The sequence below is a fragment of the Anopheles ziemanni genome, chromosome 3 (assembly GCF_943734765.1).
Source record: "Anopheles ziemanni chromosome 3, idAnoZiCoDA_A2_x.2, whole genome shotgun sequence".
Classification (NCBI taxonomy): Eukaryota; Metazoa; Arthropoda; class Insecta; order Diptera; family Culicidae; genus Anopheles; species Anopheles ziemanni.
Genome location: NC_080706.1, coordinates 53,293,013 through 53,311,615, shown reverse-complemented (window position 1 = coordinate 53,311,615; position 18,603 = coordinate 53,293,013). Strand labels below are relative to the sequence as shown.

Here is an 18,603-nt window from a genome sequence, read left to right as displayed (position 1 = left end):
TTTTAGTTTAAACTTTTTAAGTATCTTCCGTATTAATTTCTTGCTTCCCGAAGTTCTGATCTCTACTGAACCTTTTTTTGCACTTCAAAAAATCGGGAGAATTCGAGCTGATTCTGATCACAGCTACCACATAGATGGGGTTCTCTTTCTTCTGATGCAAAACGATTATTATTATTTTTGTTGTGCTGCCTGCTTAGGTTGTTTCTGTTTTTCATCGGCCATACTCTTGAGGAGTGCCTCGAGTTTAATGGTATCGTGGCCTAATGTCTGCAGCACCGGACTAAAGTATATATCGCGCCGCTCCTTGTTGGTTATTGCTGCAGCTAGTTTACATTTGATATCGGGCAGTTTAACCGAGATGGCATTGGAGGATAGGTCGGACGCGGATGCCTTAAAGTTTTGAATAATTGCCGACGAGCGCGGGTACGAGAACGTAGGTGATTGTTTTACCATCGGTCGGCCCTGAATAACGATTCTTTCGTCCTGCACTGATGCTGTGGTGTAGTAAACTATGACGTTCTCTTTTGTTAGGAACCATCCATCTCGCACCCCTCGTTGCAGCATAAAATTTGCATTGACCTGCAACACTACTCCTTCCTCCTGGGAAACGACAATTCGGGGGTACTCTGGCTGTTCGAATTCATCATCGTCAGAATCTTCACACACAGCTTCCAATGCGCTTTCTTCTACCAGTTTACGAACCACTTTTTCCAACGGTTTTCGAACCGTGTAGGCAATACCTCTGATGTGCCGAAGCTTACTCTGGAAAGCGTACCGGTTGTTTGGCCCGAATTTGAGCACCTCGGGTGCGTAATGCAGCAGGTTGTGTACGGTGTTGGTAAGATGGGATTTGTACACTTCGTCGAACTGTTGGACAAACTTTTCCAATAGCTTCCCCGCGTACTCCCAATGCTTCTTATACACTTTCGATGACAGGAGTGTCATTCCGCAATAGTACAGTGTAAAGTGCTGGTACACGTTAGGCTCCATCTTGTCTTTTAAAACGGCCATGCTTGCGTGGTACAAGAATGTGTGCAATTCTGGCCCAGACCAATACGGCGCATACTTGAACGGGCGCAAAGTTCTTCCCACCTCGGATGGGAATTTTATGGCGCATAACTTTCGACTCATTCTTTTCTCCAGTTCCTCCGACCAACCTGGGTACGTTGGCTCCATATCATTCTCCACATAGCCTTTCAATAACTTGCGCATCACACCAAATTCATCTCCAATCACTACGTCTTCGATCAGATTGAAGCGGGCTAAATCGAGCAAAGGCGTTGACGGCGTGTAATTTGCACCGTATGCCCTGTTCCGGAACTGTTCGGCTGTTCGCTGGACTCCTTTGACACCTGGTAAGATTACTTTCACATCCTCTTTGATGAACTTACCAATGCTTGTGCATTTGTAACATTGCCGTGCAGCATTGCTGTAGGCAATACCTGGAAAAGAAACACATAGTTTGTTCATAAGCAGCTCATTCACCAATACCGGTTAGGTTAGGTTATGTATCCTTACCGTTCATGAACGCTCGCGCTGGTGCGTCGGCGATGATGGAACGTAGGCGAATAGGAACGAACTTTTGGAAAGTATTCTCTCGGCGGTGTAGAAAAGGAATTGTGAAACTAATCGGCACTCCCGTCTCGAAAAGTCTATTCAACTCGGACACTAACGGCCGAAGAAAGCTTTCGCAGTTGGCTGGCAAGGGCGAACCGTAAAATATGCCAACAACTAATATCGGCTTTTCTGGGAGCGATAGAACCTGCACCAAGATGGGCCACAGTCCGGCGTTGTCTTTGCTATGCATGGTTACGGCTTCCAATGAGAGGTCTATTTCTAATACGTCGACAGTTGGCCGTGCATGACTTGTGAAAGAAAAAAAGAATATACGGAATAGTGGACACCATAATTTGTTGACCGTAGAAACACTTACCGAAAATACCATTGAAGGGTCTTTTGCACACCCGGATACCAAATTTGTCCATCCTCTATACCGGTATGCTCTATCAAACTGACGCCATTTGCCCGAGCAACATCAGCAGTAGTTTTCTGGTGAATTATGTCCAGAAGTTCGTTCAGCTTGTCTTGGGTAAGTCCGGATGATTTCACCCATGAGCCTAGCTGTTCCTGAAGCGGCCTTTCATCTTCGTCAGTTTCCGAACTACTTCTACTTACGGAACGACTTGGATCATCATTTAGACAACATGTGTCGTCTACTAAAATATAACGCATTTCCTGGTTTAGTTCCACTTCTTCTGCACCAACCATGTCCACATCTTCTGCAGCTGTAACATTCATGATTTGGTTGTAAGCACGTTTACTAATAACGTTAAACTAAATCCAAACCAGCTTTACTTACCTTTCGTGGGTAATATGGGAGCACCTGATTTGTCTGCCATGTTATTTGACGATTTAGTTTACCAATTAGTATGGATAGTTGCGCAGTGAAAATCGCACCAAGCGTGTTACTCTTCCGCGAATCCCGAAAGAAATGAATCTTAATGCGGCGTGCTTCTGGGCTTCTAAAGCAGTTATCGAAAGTTCTCCACCTTTCGTGCGGTTAGGTGAATAAACGGGAAGTGCGGAAAGTGGGGGGAGGCAGAAAGAACTGCAATAATATCTTGAGCAAATTTCACAATAAAAAAATCTGATTGGCCTTGAGCAGCAATTTTGAGATAAATTCACAAGCATAAAATTACTACGACAAATGTCCGTTGTACGAAAATAAATAAATAAATTAGTCACCGTGTTTTTTCATGGAATAAAAACCAAACAAAACTTTCACGTGCTTAACATTATCAATAGTCAACAAATAATCAAGTTTCTTCATACAATTCTAAGTGCTCAACTCCAAGATCATATCAGCGTACCGTGCACAAAGGTGAATGTCTTTTGTAAGTTATTTTAAAAATAAAATCAGATTATCACACCAAAAGTAAAGTACGTGTTAGTTAATGTTAAAGTTAATGTGTTGCCAAGTCCGCTCGGTTGAAGCGCCAGCTAAGGAAGTGTGGACCCTTCTTTACATAACGGACATTTTAAACATTCTAGTTATAAACGGCGCTGTGAATTACTGAGTACACTAGCCGGTGGGAAATATAGACAGAAAAAAGGGAATCAGAGCCGAGAACGAATCCTCTAACCTTCCGAATTCCGATTCTGCACACTAGCATTAATCACTAGTGTTGGGAAAATGGATTCCCGGTTGGGATTCCAATCTTTCGATTCGATTTAGGGAGCGAGTCATCGGATCTTCAGATTACCGAAACTGCCAACACTAGAATTAAATGAAGTTTGGTGTTTACGTACTCCAGTAAATATTTATTTTGTATCGATGTGATACCTAACTATTCTTGCTTTACCAAACGATTTATGCCACATTTATATTTGCTTAGTTATTTTGTATCGTTCGTCCCTAGAAATCCCGATTTCCCAGATTTCCCAGATTCTACAAAGCAGTTTCCACCTAGTTACATGTAAATAATTTTGTGAAGTTTTTTTTTTGAAGAATTATGAGGGGTACTGTGATGTGGGGTTTATTTTAACAGCAAAATGTATTCCTCGCAATTGATTGAAAAGTTAAAGGTATTTTGAAAATTTTCCAATAGCGTCATACATAGTATAATCTAATCTTGTTTACAGTTTGGCGAAAAGTATATCCTTGCCAACATAGTAGTTGTTCCGATTTCGAAAACTACCGAAGATGAAAGTTCCCATGAGTTTCCAGCGCGCAATAAATACCTGACGCGCGATATATGGCAGTCCTTCGTCTACTGCAAGCTGTATGATTTGTTTCGCAAGCACCTATCGGTGACCGGCCTGAACAGTGAGAAGGATAGTCCATTTCAGATGAATCAAGAGTATCGCGTATACTGTCCCGAGCGACCTTATCTACAGATGAAGTATGAGTTTCGGGACAAATATTTTCGCAACAGTTTAAACATACTATTTAAAGAAAAACAAGCCATACTGCATGAAAATTGCATCTACGTGGAAATAAGCGATCAAGGACGTATACTATTCGACAAGGTGGATGATCGCGAAAGAACCGTATTGCGCTTGCTAAAGGAAATCGACGAACTAAAGGCGGCAAATGCAGATGAGAATAAACTTGCTTCATGCCTATCTTCCGGCGGCAACAGCACTGGCAGGCGAAATAAGTTCGAGTTTGAGGAATATTGCCCTGAACCGGTGAACAAGCAGGACAAAAAAAGCTCGGTCGAAGAATATGTCCCTCTGACGCGGAACGGGTTCTCACCCGGCACCAAGCGTGCCTATAAACCGTCAAAGATCACAGACTCGGGTAAATCAGCCAGCCCTCCGGAGCCAGACCCTTACACGCCTGGCGCATTGGACAAACCGCTGGCGGCAGCCTACGTGCCCACGTCTAGTCCGTTGAATAAAATTGCGAACGGAAGCCCGGTCAAGGGGGGAAAAGTGGGACGTAATCTTTTCGGATCCGACGATGATGAGTACGTACCTGCCGATGGCAAAGCCGGAAATGTTCAGCCGAAATACGACAGTGAAAAAGACATGTTTGCCGACACCGAACCGGATTCTCCGCACCGATCAGATCAACCAATCGAAGGGGAATCTTCAGAAAACGATGCGGTCCGTTCATCGATTGCCAAACGGGAAATGCTGCCTCGGAGCAGTAAACTTAACTCGCGACCGTTACTACCGGATAGTCCGGAAGAGAAGCGAAAACTAAAGTTCACCAAGAAAGTTGTTGCGTCCAGGGCGGACGAGAATTTGAACAAACAACACTTAAGACTGAAAAACGGAATCCGTAAAAAGCCTGACCAGCGGAAGGAAAGCTCACTGCGTGGGCAAGGGAAGCTGGAAAAGTTGTCCAATATAGCGAAGCAGTTGTCCAAGGTGGAATTGCTGTACGTTCGCAGTATGCGTAACGCACGAAATAAATCATGTATTTATAGAACATTCCATTTTCTTTCAGCGACTGCACTAGCTTAACAAAGGAGGAAATCCTCGACACGTTCGGGCGGTATCGGAAGGAACTTCTTGAAATATTTGTCCGCTACAAAGACCGCACAGAGCGTCAATGGAAAAACTCCGGTGAACTTTGCTACTTCACCGATCTGGCCAATGTGATGGATGACGATCAGAAGTTAGTTATGCTGCACCACCTGGAGGAAGAGTTTGTATCGGAGCAAGAGCGAGGAAAGGTAAAGGATGACACACAGCCGAAAGAAATCGCTGCGTTATAATAAGAATGTCTGCTTACACTGATCACTAATCCTTACAGTACACTGAATTTTTCACATCATCCCTGCTGATGGAATGGGCGTTGCGTATTTTCATGGAGCGACATAAGTTCGCGAGTCGGCAGGCGGCGCTGGACCGTATCAAGCAGCAAGAAACATCCTACCTAGCGTCCTTGCCGAACGAATTTATGCTCAAATATCACTAAGTGCCGAGTGAACCAATTGTATGATACAGAAACACCGTACCGATTATGTTAGTGCTGTTAGTGTAAAGCATCGTCGACTTCGACCAATTTTTATTTTATTGTTAGTTTCAAATAACATTGTTTTATGGGTGCATCGAACGATTTTATTTTTTATTGGGTTCGGTTGTTGCAGTTAATTCTAAAGCAAGGGTAAATGTAATTTCTGCCATTTTCTATGTTTGATGACAAACACGTATGTTTCTACGGATAGCCGTAAAGTATTTCATTCATCCATCCCATAATCTGCCTCAAAATCGTACGCTTCTTTCTTCGACTTTAGTCCCTTGCTTTCGAGCTTGTTAAGCAGCTTCTTACGTTTTTTAAGCTCCTGCTTCAGGTTTCGGTTAGTCGTTTGATTTCCTTCCAGCTTAAACATGGGATCCTTCCGGTACCGTTTCTCCTCCTCCGCATAATCGTTTACCTTACGCTTGCGACCCCTTGCATCGCTGGTACCGTCTTCCATCGGTTCATCCCGCTCGATTATTTTGCCCTCTTGTCCCAGTAACTTCTCCAGCGCACCGTCAAGGTAGTCATCCTTGGCCAGCCGCATACTGACCGGACCAGTGGTATCCGTTTCCATCGTAAGAATGTCCTCCTGCTTAATGCCCTTTTCCATACCGTCTTCGTCTTTCACCTTGAAGCTTGCGTCGTACTGCTCGCTAAGCTGCGCCACCACTCCGTTCAACTGCTCCAGATCAAACTCGGGAACATTCTCCGTGGACGTGACCAGCTGCGCATCCAAATGCACCTCATCCGCATTATCTTCCGGTGGGTGGGTGCAGTATTTGATCTTTCCACAGTTCCAATCCTCGATAAGCGTTCGTGCGGCTTTCTTTACGTCCGGAACACCCTTCTTTGCCAGCGCTCCCATTTGGATCGCTTTCTTCGCCAAAAACTCATCCGCCGTGTGATACTCGCTGATGTCGTACAGCTTGCAGAAGTACATCGTAGTACCTCGCTTCAGAATGTCGACCGCCAGAGGGTACGGATCTTGGATTTCGGTTACCTTCTGTGCGTTCCTTAGTGCAAAGAACCTGTTGTGATCCTGTTCCTTTGGCCGTTGGAACACAATGCCAGGACTGTCGAGCAGCTTGACGTGCGAATCAATCTGAACTTCCTGCATCTGTTTTGTTACACCAGGCCTTGCTCCTACCATACAGGCGCGCTTTCGTTTGAGCGAGTTCACCAGGGAGCTTTTGCCCACGTTTGGCAACCCAACTACGCCTACACGGATTGACGTGCGGATGTTATCATTGCGACAGTAGTTAGCCAGCAGTTCCTTCAACAGATCGGCACCGATACACGGGGAACATTCGAGAGTTTTTGCCGATTTAAATTTCTTGTGGCCAATGTTGTGCTTCTGCGTTTGTGTCGTCGCCTTGAAGGGAATCACAGGGCACTTACGGCGTAGATATTTCATCCAACGTTCCAGGTTATCGCGGGGCACCAGGTCGGCTTTGTTCAGAATCAACACCAACCGTTTCTGTCCCGGTGCTTCGCGAACGATTTTTTCCACCTCTGCACACCGGGTACCGAGTGGATCGCGAGCATCTACCACCTCCAGCACCACGTCGGCGGCATCGATAACTTTTTTAAACTCCTTAAAGTAAGCCTTTAGCGAGTTCTCCTTGGCGTTGCTGGTGAAGTTACCGTACTTCTCCTCTTCCTTTGTTTCCGGGTCGAACTGATCTTGACGCCTCTCCGCCTCCGCTACCATTGACTGGAGCGTTCGCGAGCGGAGTGCTTCATGCCGCTGCTGCTTCTCCGCCTCACGTTGCTTGAGGCGAAGTTCCTCTTGCTTTTGCTTGTACTCTTGCACCTCGTCGAGAACTTCCTTCTTGAATGGACAAATGTTCGGCACCTGGATCAACCTTTGCTTCTTGCTCTTCAGCTTTGGCAGCTTCTTTGCTTCCTTTGCCTTCTTGCGCTTGCTGTCGGCGATCTTCTTGATCACCTTGTATCGAAGCGATGCTTTTTGCCGTTTCGACTGACGACCTGTTGTAGTGGTAAAAGAAATACGCTATAAACAAATGTTTTCATGTAAAATTCGAGGAAAACTTACATTTCAGCGCCTTTAAGGCCATTTTCTACAGTTTTTGTGTGTTTTCTGATCGCAGGTCAATCGGCAACACGTTTTTCAGATGATCTGGTTGGCCGAACAGTATTTTGACATTCGTTGACAGTTCTACCACGAGGCAGGGAAAACACAACTTACAGCATGTTGAACTTTTTTTCTCCGAATCTTGCATTGTGTTTTATTTCCCGTTAGCAACCCCCGATATTACCAACTTCTTCACGTCATTTGATTTGATTTTTTAATATAGTCATAGTCTGTGAAATATATTTCCAATCCATCCAGAATCAATCAAATCTAACAAATGTGGAACGAATCACATGGGATGGATCGGATTGGAATCCGATAGAATCAGTCAGGGGAGCGAGTCTTCGAATCATCAGAATGCCGGTTCTTTGACACTAACTTTTGACAAACCAAAACAACGCGCTCATCAAACGGCGTCTCGAATCAGTAATCGTAGAAGTTTGTGAAAATATCGATATAAAATGTCGAAAGCACATCCACCAGAGCTCAAGAAGTAAATATTTGACTAACCAATCAACTGCGTTTGTAAGTCTTATGTGTAATCGGCTTTTTTTCGTGATTCTAGGTACATGGACAAGCGGCTTTCCTTGAAGCTGAATGGCGGAAGAGTAGTTTCTGGTATTTTGCGCGGCTTCGATCCGTTCATGAATGTCGTAGTTGATGAATCAATCGAGGAATGCAAAGATGGAACCCGAAACAACATCGGAATGGTGGTATGTACGGTGCTCAGTGTTTCTTATCTTCTCCATTCTAGTGTCTAACCGGGTCTTTGCATTTTCATAGGTTATCCGGGGAAACAGTATCATCATGGTGGAAGCATTAGATCGAATATAAGATTGTAAAATATAAATCAATACAAGGCGAGAAGTACTGCAAAATTTAATGAGTGCCTTTAATTCACTTCTTTTTGGCGACTGTTAATAATTCAATATTGAGTCTTTTTTTATATTTTTTGTGGACAATACTCATTGATACTACTCATCCAAATATTCTACCTGCATTACGCTCTCGGTATTTGTGTTTGAAAACTTTTCTAAATTACGTCTACTACCTTTAGCCAATGCGCCATGTACCGTTTGTGCGTGTTGATCCAGTTGAAAGGCATAAATAAACTCAGCATTGCACATTGCTTGGTCACATTGGAATCGTTCTCCTGTATGGCGTCGGACGTGTATCTGCATATCGTAACGTTGAATAAATTGCTTTGGACAGTGAGGACATTTGTAAGGCTTTTCTCCCGTGTGAATTCTCTGGTGCAATTTCAAACTGCAGAGCCTGAAGAAGCTTTTATCGCACAAGGTGCAGTGATGATTCTTTTTGTTTGTATGATACTTCTCGTGTACATTTAATTCCGATGAACGGGGAAAGGCTACAAAATATAGAACAAATGCTTCAATGGGGGATATAAGTCACGCATCTTGATGTTTTTCATGCACTTACCCTTCTCACAGTAACGGCACATGTACGGATTTTCTCCTCTATGACGCCGCATGTGCGCAGTAAAATATTCTTTGCGCTTGAAACTTTTGCCACATTCCGAACACGGAAACGATTGCGCTGGTTTCGCATGTTCTCGACAATGGGCCATGTAATAGTACTTATTAATGAATTGTTTCCCACAGTCGCCGCAAATAAACGATTCTTTTTCGCTATGAATTTCCATGTGTTTCTTCAAATTGGCTTCTGTCGCAAAAACTCGACAGCAAGTTGAACAAACACGTCGTCTATCTATCTGATTGGAAGATTTATGGTGTCGCAACAAATGAGTCTTCAAGTGCTCGTCCCTTTTAAAAGATTTGTTGCAAATATCACACGAATACGGACGCTGCTCACCATGGATCAACATATGCACTGAGAGAATGTCCAACCGACCGAACGACTTTGAACATATTGTACACTTGAACCGCTTGTCCCGGCTATGAGTAAGCATGTGGCGTTTAAGGTGACTAGGCTTGCTTAGTACCCGATTACACAGCATGCATTGGGATTTGCTTATGGTAGTGGTTTCGATATTCGTCGCTTCGCTAGCTTCATCCGCTTGGCCATGGTCGTCATCAACATCCGAAGCGCCTGTATCATCAGCTTGTTCCATAGTCGCCTTAATATATTGACCATATTCGTCTTCGCTCATGACTTCTAAGGCTTTGTCATCAAGTGCTTCAATCTCCAGGAATTCCAAATATTCATCATCTCCGTAAGGAACATCTTTGCTATTTTCCTCTCTGAAATCATGTCCCACAGACAATCATGTTTTGTACACCTAAGACAACCACCGAGAAGCATCTTACAAGGCATCGTCGTCAAGCATTTGAGTACCGGAATCCGGATTTGGGGCATCCATCAAAACTTCACGGTTTTCCTCCGTCCATTCTGGAGATTCTTGTGATGTATCTTCCGAAAAGTATAAAGATTCCAGCTTGCAATCATTTTCACCGTTGAGTTGTTGCACACACTTCAGCAGAGTAATGTAGGAACTAGAGCAAGTTTGTTGAAATCCATACGCATTGCGAAGCAATTCTGCACAAGAGTAGCACAGCTTAGTCGGAAAGTTATCGTGGGGCAAAATCTGTAAAGAATACTGGGAGTTTTAGCTACTAGCGCACTAATGCAACATTAAACATTACCATATTCGAACTGATGCTGGTAATCATTGCCATCAATGTGAGATCATATTTTATGTCCTTCGTTCGCACGGATACTGTGCGCGCGGAAACGGACAAACAGGTCAGGCAAACTGCATCCAAATCCAGGTTAATATCCATTGTGAAATTAAAACTCCATTCCTAGAATCAATTCAAAAACTCACTATTCTACAAAAACGTAAACAAAACTATTGGCTTCACAAGGTTTGCACAAAAGTATACCAGTTTTGACAATTTATCGTTTTCAAGATGTATATAGGATTCGTGGCAACAGCTTTTATACCAGTTTCATAAATTCACAAAATTGAGCGGATGCATTGCTTTTTCGATGGCCAGTAATACTTTCATACCCGGTTCCGTTTAAGGTTCAAACAAATATTTTATTTATGTATCATTCAACATGCGCCTACACGAATATACTACGATAGTTCGTTGCTAAGTGAGCTGATGCCGCTAATGCTCCGGGACATTGTCGCCGACCCGACGGGGGTTTTGTCCTCCAGTTTGTAGAACTCAACTACCTTCGCAGGCGGCTTGCTCGACATCAGCTCCGAAATCTGAGTAATGAACCATTTGCCTAGCTTTATAACGGCGACATGTGCCGCAAACTGAAGTATCATCGCCCCGAACCCTTTGTACAGGCCGGCGACCCCTTCGGTGGCTACCGTTTGCCGATAGCAATCCATCACACCTTCGTAACTGGTCAGGATGGGAACTACCGAGTAACCGGAGTCCAGGTTATCGATGATTGTGCGTGTACCTTGCAGCTGGATGCGGTGTAGGATAGTTTCGAACGGATAGAAGATCATCTCTGTGGTCATCAGGGAAATCATGGTCGAGTAGACTTCAATAACCTGGCTCTGTGCGGCAAAGTCCCGTGTGCGTGCGCCCCTCTTTTCCTCGTAAAATGTTACCCTTCTGCACATGATTCGAGTGGAAATGCCACGAATGAACAACCTAAACAAACAAATAGATAAAAACTCTTTTTTGATTTACGTGGCACTTGAAATGTGTTTGTGTTCACTTACTGGCAAATGTATTTGGATATTCCAAGAGATATACTCGGTCCTACCAAGGCCCACACAGGAAGCATCCGTCCCTTCTGCGGAACACTCCAGGAAAGCAAACGACTAGTGCCCTCCCGAAATACATCAAAAATACCCGGCTTTTCACTGGCAATGTCGCTTTGGACGGTTTCAACGAGCGACGCGGTGTAGAATGGGACAACTGTTGCTATGCTAATGCTGTAGATTAGAAATAACAAAGCTTAAAATTAACACACGAAACCAATCGAATTATTACACCATGTCCATTTACCACTTCAGTAGTATATGTTGACCGAATTGCTTGAGAGTCGTCTTTGTATTGATCTCCCTAAAAGCAGAAAATACCCAATTAAATATGGCAATGGTGTTTGTAGTACAAATTGATAAAAAAATACTCACTTTGGCCAGGGTGTAAATTTGGATATCACATCTTCCACGGCTAACGTCATGCCGCGAACTAGAAGCACGCTTCCAATACCTTTCCATAGCGTAGTGACTCCTTGCCGTTGATGCAGGTGCACAATTACCGGCAACAGTGTGACCGGCAAGACGTGATATCTTTTTGACGCGTGATGCACCTGGCATTGTCGCCGCAGTACCAAAAACGGATGGCATAGCAGGTTCTCCGTTATTAAGCTGATGAGGTTCACACTGGCCCCGAGGTATTTTCGGAGCGATATTTCTGCATATATGTTTCAAAGGTAGACAGTAAACAAATTGTACGGCAGAAATTCCCGGCCGGGTGTGAAAAGAACAAAATTGCAAGCTTACCATCTTCGGGACTTTCGTAGAGCGGTTGAACATTCTTGTGCTTCTGCAGAGGCAGCGTTAGATCCCGTTCCGAGTTGATAAAATGGTACGGGGTATCATCTAGCGTCGATTTGTATGCTGATAAAAACCGTGCATTATCTAACTCATCTTCCTCTTCCAGATACCTGCACAACAGGAGCAGGAAAGAACGACATTGTTATGATCAACGAAACAAATGAACACAACTCCAGAAACATACCTCTCGTAGTCGTCCAGTCCCGCCATTGGGTTGTACATTCATTCGCAGCGTCAGAATAGCCCTGAAAGTTATGAAAATACAATATTTTCACAGTTCTGATCATCCGTGTTTTCGCAATTTTTTTTGCACTCCTCCTGCTTGACTAGTGTTGGCAGAACCGTGATTCGGAAGATTCGAGGACTCGCTCTCTAGGCGGGTTGTAAAGGATTGAGTCCGTTTTGACATATTCGGATAAAGTGATTTATTTAAGATTTGAATCAGATTTGATTTGTTTGCGACTCGATTTGATTTGATTCTGACTTGATTTGATTTAGACAAATTATATAAAAACTGTATAAGTTCGATGTACACGCATGATCTTAAAATGGATTTGCAACGTAATATTCAAATCCCTTCATTTGACTTTCCCAACACTATGCTTGACATTAAAACTCAAGATAAATACACACACTCTTTTTCCAATATTGTATACACTTTGTTCAACGAAATCGTCAGATGCAAGCAGTTTCAAACTGCAATACATCAAAAACCGTTTCTCAAATTGTATTGCATTGTTACCAAAGACAATTAACAGACAGGTCGCAGCATACCATGTAACGAGCCGAAAACCGTGGGAAAATTTTTGACAGTTGGTTAAAATTTTGTTTACTTCTCACGAACAGCGAAGAAAGTGGGGTAAAACTGCAAATTTGGTATGTTTCATCAAAAGAACAAAGAGTTGAGGCGTTCGAAATATGTTCTGGAGGAAGACTGGGTATAAGGCAGACCAACACACTTAATTTCGGCAATCACAGCGAGCTATATCACATGATTTCACACAGAAGAGCAGTTTCTATCCGCAAGACCATGGATACTGTGATCTAGAATTACCAACTACTTATTTCGCGAAGATTTTGGCGGAGATCTCCCACAAGTAAGCTGGCATTTTTTGGAAACACTTTTTTAACCAACTGTCACAACAATGGCGGAGCAAAAAACAGCTTTGACCCGACCTGTCTGTAAATTGTCTTTGATTGTTACCCTTCCAGTTTATTCAGATTAATTATTTTAGTCGAACGTTAAAATAAACGAAAGGATATAAATCAATTCATTTCACCTGATGATCATGATGAAGCATATATTTAATGAAAAACAAAATTCCTAACTCTAAAAGACCTCTCTACATACAACACTCTACGAAAATCTATTCAAAAAATCATCATGCACTTGCGATTGTACATTTATCAAGCCTTATTGCAAAGTATGGAGCAAAGTGCAAATGGAATCTACTACTGGTGCCTTTATACTACAAATTCGACAATTTCGCATTGTCAATATTTTATGAATTGGCTTCATACTCAAAGATAATCGTCACGGAAAAGTAAGAACGTTTGAAGTATGCCCCACATGTTTGAGTGTTTTGCGAGAATGGCTTATCTTATCAATTTACCGTTGGTTTGTCCGTTGGTCACGTACGGACAGTTATAAAAAAAACGCAGGTTACGCGTTGACACTTGCCCATTGGCCGAAGCCCCTCCTTCTGGCCGCTCCAAAGGGAAAGGGGTTAAAGCGAATGGGATGAAAGAATGTTTATATACCTGCTATTACGTCCCATATTATTTTATTGCCCCGGTAATATTGCACGTTCCTCTTGGGTCATTCCATTTTTTCCTTATTAATTTGACCGTAAGATGAATGCCAGCGCAAGGTTGCACATGGTGTTTTAACGAGCGCATTTGCCCGTTGTCCTCCAACTTACCGACGCAGATTATTAATTTGTTTGAAAGAAAACCCTCCTGCACCAGAACGGGATGAGTGCGTCACATAAAAGCGTATATTATGAAAGTAATCGCACGCACCGAAGGAAGGATGGGTTTTCATTTTCTCATAGCTTTTAGTAACTGGCATTTGCTGAATAGGATAATTTACTGTAATGAAATTTTATCGTACATGACGTGAAAAGCAGCTTTCCAAGTCAACGTCCAGTTTGTTTCTTTGAGTGTTGTGGTAGAGATAATGAATGATTATATTACTTGACTATTTTGATAAGAGTAATAGTGCATCATACAACCTGAAAAGAGTTTACAAATTGACAAAATGAAGTTAAAAAATAAGTAAATTTATCGTAATCTCTGAAAAGTTTAAACTTAAATTCGCACATCACGCGGTTTCCATTCATTCCACCAAAACATTTTGGCGATAAGAGTATCGAACCTGTCGCTCAATGAATATCCAATAACATACCCTTTTTCCACCCGGCCATCCTATTCCATAAATACCATCTTTATCGGCCCAGTACCAAGCGGCAAACTGTACCCTGAATTCCAAAATCGAATATTCACTTTGCATTTTCACATAATTTCACTGGGCACTGTGCTACGTGTTTGGACTAATTATGATTCAATTAGTAGATTTATCGTTGGCCCCGTCTGTCCCGAGGAAACTTGTGCAACCGTGACTCAAGGCAGGAAGGGGTTGGATTCCCTTCAGGAGATCCTTGAAAAAAAAACGAACGAAAACAATCGGCTCGTTGCAATAAAGAACCCGGCATGGGCCAGGGAAAGCGACCATGAAGAGGACAAAAGGAAGGCAGTTTTCTATCGTTACAAACAAAACTTTTACCCCTTGGCATTACCACCGGGCCACTAACCTTCCCCCGAGAGAGGGGGTGGATGTTCAAAGTCTCGAGTCTATTTCCCTTTATGTCTCCCATCTAATCTGCCCCCGTGGTTAAGCCGGCCATCATTATTTACAGACGAATGCGATCATAATTCATATCGATAAATTTTAGACTCTCACCCTTGGAGTGTTCCGGTGTTCGGTCTTGGTGGGCCTTGCTATTACCAGCCAGCTAGCCAGCCAGCCAGCCAGCCAGCCAGTCGGTGGTCAACCCCTTTTTCCCGAGCACGAAGTAAAACACCGCTACAGAAAGCAATTTGCCATTTTACCTTGCTGAAGCCCCGTGAGGATTACGCCGCATGGTAGGGTCGGTTCAGTCCTCACCCTGGCCGGACGGTACAGTTTTGGTTTTTTATTCTCTTTATCTTTCTTATTCCATTTCAATGTCCGGCTATAATGGAGAAACACGCCAATCCGCCGGCTGCCAATACCGCTTTGGCACGTCGGCCATATAGCGCCAATAGCACACCATCCGAGCGGTGGTTAGGTGCTGTTTCACTTCTTTTTTCGTGACATCCTCCAGCTGGGATCAGTTTACTGTTTTTTTTTATATATTCGATTCGATTATTATTAAAAATATTTTTCCTCACCCCTCCTGGACCTAAAGTGATACAGAAAAATAGGGAAAAAAGGTGAACAACCACCACCCCGAAAAACGGCCTAGCTACGCCGGTTCCATTTCCTGGTGTACCCTTCGCAACCGGTCGAACTCCTTTCGGTCGAATCTTTGGCCAGTTTTTCATACGAGGGCCGTAAGTGCGTTATCTGGCAACGAACATCGACGGACACTGGACACTGCTGCCACCGTGTACCGGTGACTTATTATATAAATTACCTTCAATCTTCCCACCCGCTCGGGGACTCGTACTCGTAGAAGTCCGCTCTGCGGGTTGAGGAATATAAACACGCACGCATATTCTCCCGGTGAAGCTGAGATCTGACCGGGCTGCGGTGGGTCGTTCGTTTTCCACCTCCTTCCGGTGGTGGTGGTGGTGTAGTTGTTAGTCCTTCTTTGCATGTGGAAATCAGACGACGGTTGGGACGGTTATCTCCCGAGCAGCCGTTGCCGCTGGACGCGCTAGTAAGTAAACGATGTTTTCGTCGAGAGGGGGCGAGGGTGGCAGCATACATTCTTGGCCCGAGGGTGCTCACATTCATTTTGCATAACACACGCGCGCGTTACGGAATAAAATGGAAACGAATGGGGAAAGCTTGTAATAACGACACGGTGGTGATGCACGGGGATCGACGCCTTTCGCGACGGACAGAAACAGATACACACACGCACACAAACACGCATAGGCAGTTTTCATCTACGAGATGTCCTTACGCATTCCGTACACCCCTCACCGGCTGTGTCCATCTCGAGTTTATCTCGGTGGGCACTTGGTTGGCGAGGAAACTCTTGGGGGAGGTGGGCAATCGAAACGAGCATGGAAATAGAAATTTACATAGTCCGGCCGCCACCAACCGGACAATACAGCGAGGGCTACTCTCCCGGCACTGTCTTCGTGACAATCTCTGCCAACCTCCCTCTCGCTCTAGTTTGCTTTTTTCTTCCTCTTTCCTCTCAATCCCTCGCACAGGACGTTTACATACACCTGTATCCTCGCGCTAAACCCCTGCCCAAAGTCCATCGACCGGGTTCTAAAATATATTCCAATAGGACACCATAGCCTACACCCCCTTCGCTGCCCGTTTGGGAAGACGTTTCGCACTGGAGATTGTACTGAAACAAAGACCACCGTACAAGCTGACCGTATGTGAGATGTAGGAAGGCTTGCTCGGGACATGTATGCGTATGGTTGGGTTGTTAAAACACGGAGTGGCTGAATCGATTGTTTTAACTGAACTTGTAAGTGAGTCTTTCGCTCTACTTTTAAAGGCATTGTACAGTTTTTATTTAATTAAAATAAAATATTTGATTTTCAAGATCAAGTAAAAAAAGATCATTAAACAAGACACTACCAAATAATTTATTTTTGTAAACTCGTACACACATATACAATCTTTTTACATTTTAAAAATGTTTAAAGAAGTTTTCCTTGATATTTTATTGTCTTATCAAATGCTGTTTAAATATTTTCGTTTACGATTACAATTGCTGGAAATACAAATTATGTTACCGCTGGTGAAAGTTTACCTAGCAGTAAATTTCGAGGAGTTAACCTTAAACATGGAATAAAAGATACAGAATCGGGTTAGGAAGAAATTAGGACACTACTTGCTCCCGGGTTACAATATGCATACTTTTGAACATAATCTGTAAATCATACTTTTAAAAGGAATATTTCTTGCAAGTATTACTTTCTTATGATTAAATTTAACAATTTACTGAGATAACGCAATCTATCATTATTCAATATTCTACCGGAAAATCTACAGGTATTAGGGACATAAAAAATCAATTTGAATGTTTCATTTGTGGCTTATATGTATTTTATTGATATGTTTATTTCTCATATACATTTTATTGATACTTTCTCAAGAATAGCGCATGTTTTACCTAACTGTAATAGAGAATTCACGAAAGAATGTAACGATCCTTCTCAAAGAAATGTTCCACTAACATAAGAAACACATATGAACACAAATGAACAGAAAGAAGTTCCCAAAAACTACAACGAACGGCAGACAAGAGTCCAAAACAGATATATCACAAACAAAAGGTACTTGCCCTAAAGAAACATTTTTTAACAGTATTTTCTATCGAAACCTTAAAGCATGTCTTTCATTTTCCTGTCTGTTATAGATAGAAAGTTTCAGGGAATGTTCGAAGCTGGAATCTTTCTGCAAAATGAATTTTGTCCTAACTCATGGATCGACTTCAGGGAGTGTCGTGTTAAATTCTACATTCTGCAACTGACGTAAAACGTTTTTGCAACCGGTGTTGTGTATTCTCATTTCCCCGTAACCCTTTTCTTATGTTTATGTCTTCCTAGTAGAGTTCAGCGCCGGGGACCGGAAACACTGTGTAGGAGTTTCCAATGGGAAGAACCGAGAACATGGACAACAGGCAAACGGCTGTTAAAAATCTGCCTTTACAAGGACACCCGTCTCGTGCGAACAAAATCTCAAATCTAGAATTTGTAAAACCTTGTCAGCTTACGAGGGCGTGTGTATGTGTGTGCATTTAGGCAGCACATTTACATCGTTTTGCTTCCACAATCTGGACCAAGCTTTTTAGAAACAGCACCGACTAGGGGCTGGCGGAATCCACGACTCGAAGGCCAGGAGGTGCCAAACAAGTCCAGCACCATGCTGGTTTTGGTGTATTTATTCTGAAAATCATCATTATATCTCTCTCTTCACTATGTGCCTCACGAGTGGGCAGCGGGAGTAGCACACACTGGGCGTCTTCCCACATCCGAGCAGTTCGCCGGAGCTAAACACTTTAGAGCGAAACCGATGGTAACGTTTGGCCACAGCACCGGAACGCCGCCACACCGTCCTATCGGTCCGGTTCTGGTCGTCTTTGGATGCTACCGTTCTCTGGAAAAGTAGACAACACCACGTACGCCGACGAAGACGCATGGGAAAGCCTTCCACACCATCTCGTTCCATTTTTCATGGTTTTCGCAGCCTTCCACACTGCTCGAGCCGGACGCTCGAGCCCGGAACAGTCGGTACACATCCTGAAAAGTTCCCAAAATACCCCTGGTGTGGCCGTCGTGGGA

At 43.4% G+C, this 18,603-nt stretch overlaps 5 protein-coding genes across 5 annotated transcripts; 2 read left to right on the top strand and 3 right to left on the bottom strand.

Moving 5' to 3' along the window:
- The first annotated feature begins 3,505 nt into the window (after positions 1-3,505).
- On the top strand, positions 3,506-5,569 carry LOC131289466 (uncharacterized). The gene is made up of 4 exons (XM_058318732.1): positions 3,506-3,585; positions 3,643-4,889; positions 4,958-5,186; positions 5,267-5,569. Exons 1-4 carry the CDS (start codon positions 3,553-3,555, stop codon positions 5,429-5,431), a joined length of 1,674 nt encoding a protein of 557 aa, XP_058174715.1. The 5' UTR covers positions 3,506-3,552; the 3' UTR covers positions 5,432-5,569.
- Positions 5,553-7,626, bottom strand: LOC131289465 (guanine nucleotide-binding protein-like 3 homolog). The gene is made up of 2 exons (XM_058318731.1): positions 7,533-7,626; positions 5,553-7,465 (listed from the first exon to the last, which is right to left on the bottom strand). Exons 1-2 carry the CDS (start codon positions 7,552-7,554, stop codon positions 5,694-5,696), a joined length of 1,794 nt encoding a protein of 597 aa, XP_058174714.1. The 5' UTR covers positions 7,555-7,626; the 3' UTR covers positions 5,553-5,693.
- A 319-nt stretch (positions 7,627-7,945) lies between these two features.
- LOC131288059 (probable small nuclear ribonucleoprotein G) lies at positions 7,946-8,461 on the top strand. Its single transcript, XM_058317159.1, has 3 exons — positions 7,946-8,064; positions 8,137-8,284; positions 8,355-8,461. The coding sequence occupies exons 1-3, from the start codon at positions 8,033-8,035 to the stop codon at positions 8,403-8,405; spliced, it is 231 nt and encodes a 76-aa protein (XP_058173142.1). The 5' UTR covers positions 7,946-8,032; the 3' UTR covers positions 8,406-8,461.
- Positions 8,462-8,495: 34 nt separating this feature from the next.
- Positions 8,496-10,333, bottom strand: LOC131284986 (zinc finger protein 664-like). Its single transcript, XM_058313846.1, has 4 exons — positions 10,196-10,333; positions 9,860-10,023; positions 9,012-9,793; positions 8,496-8,940 (listed from the first exon to the last, which is right to left on the bottom strand). The coding sequence occupies exons 1-4, from the start codon at positions 10,331-10,333 to the stop codon at positions 8,546-8,548; spliced, it is 1,479 nt and encodes a 492-aa protein (XP_058169829.1). The 3' UTR covers positions 8,496-8,545.
- Positions 10,334-10,567: 234 nt separating this feature from the next.
- LOC131287043 (mitochondrial outer membrane protein SLC25A46) lies at positions 10,568-12,404 on the bottom strand. Its single transcript, XM_058316058.1, has 6 exons — positions 12,269-12,404; positions 12,031-12,194; positions 11,659-11,941; positions 11,531-11,587; positions 11,242-11,457; positions 10,568-11,170 (listed from the first exon to the last, which is right to left on the bottom strand). The coding sequence occupies exons 1-6, from the start codon at positions 12,304-12,306 to the stop codon at positions 10,633-10,635; spliced, it is 1,296 nt and encodes a 431-aa protein (XP_058172041.1). The 5' UTR covers positions 12,307-12,404; the 3' UTR covers positions 10,568-10,632.
- Between the last annotated feature and the right edge of the window lie 6,199 nt (positions 12,405-18,603).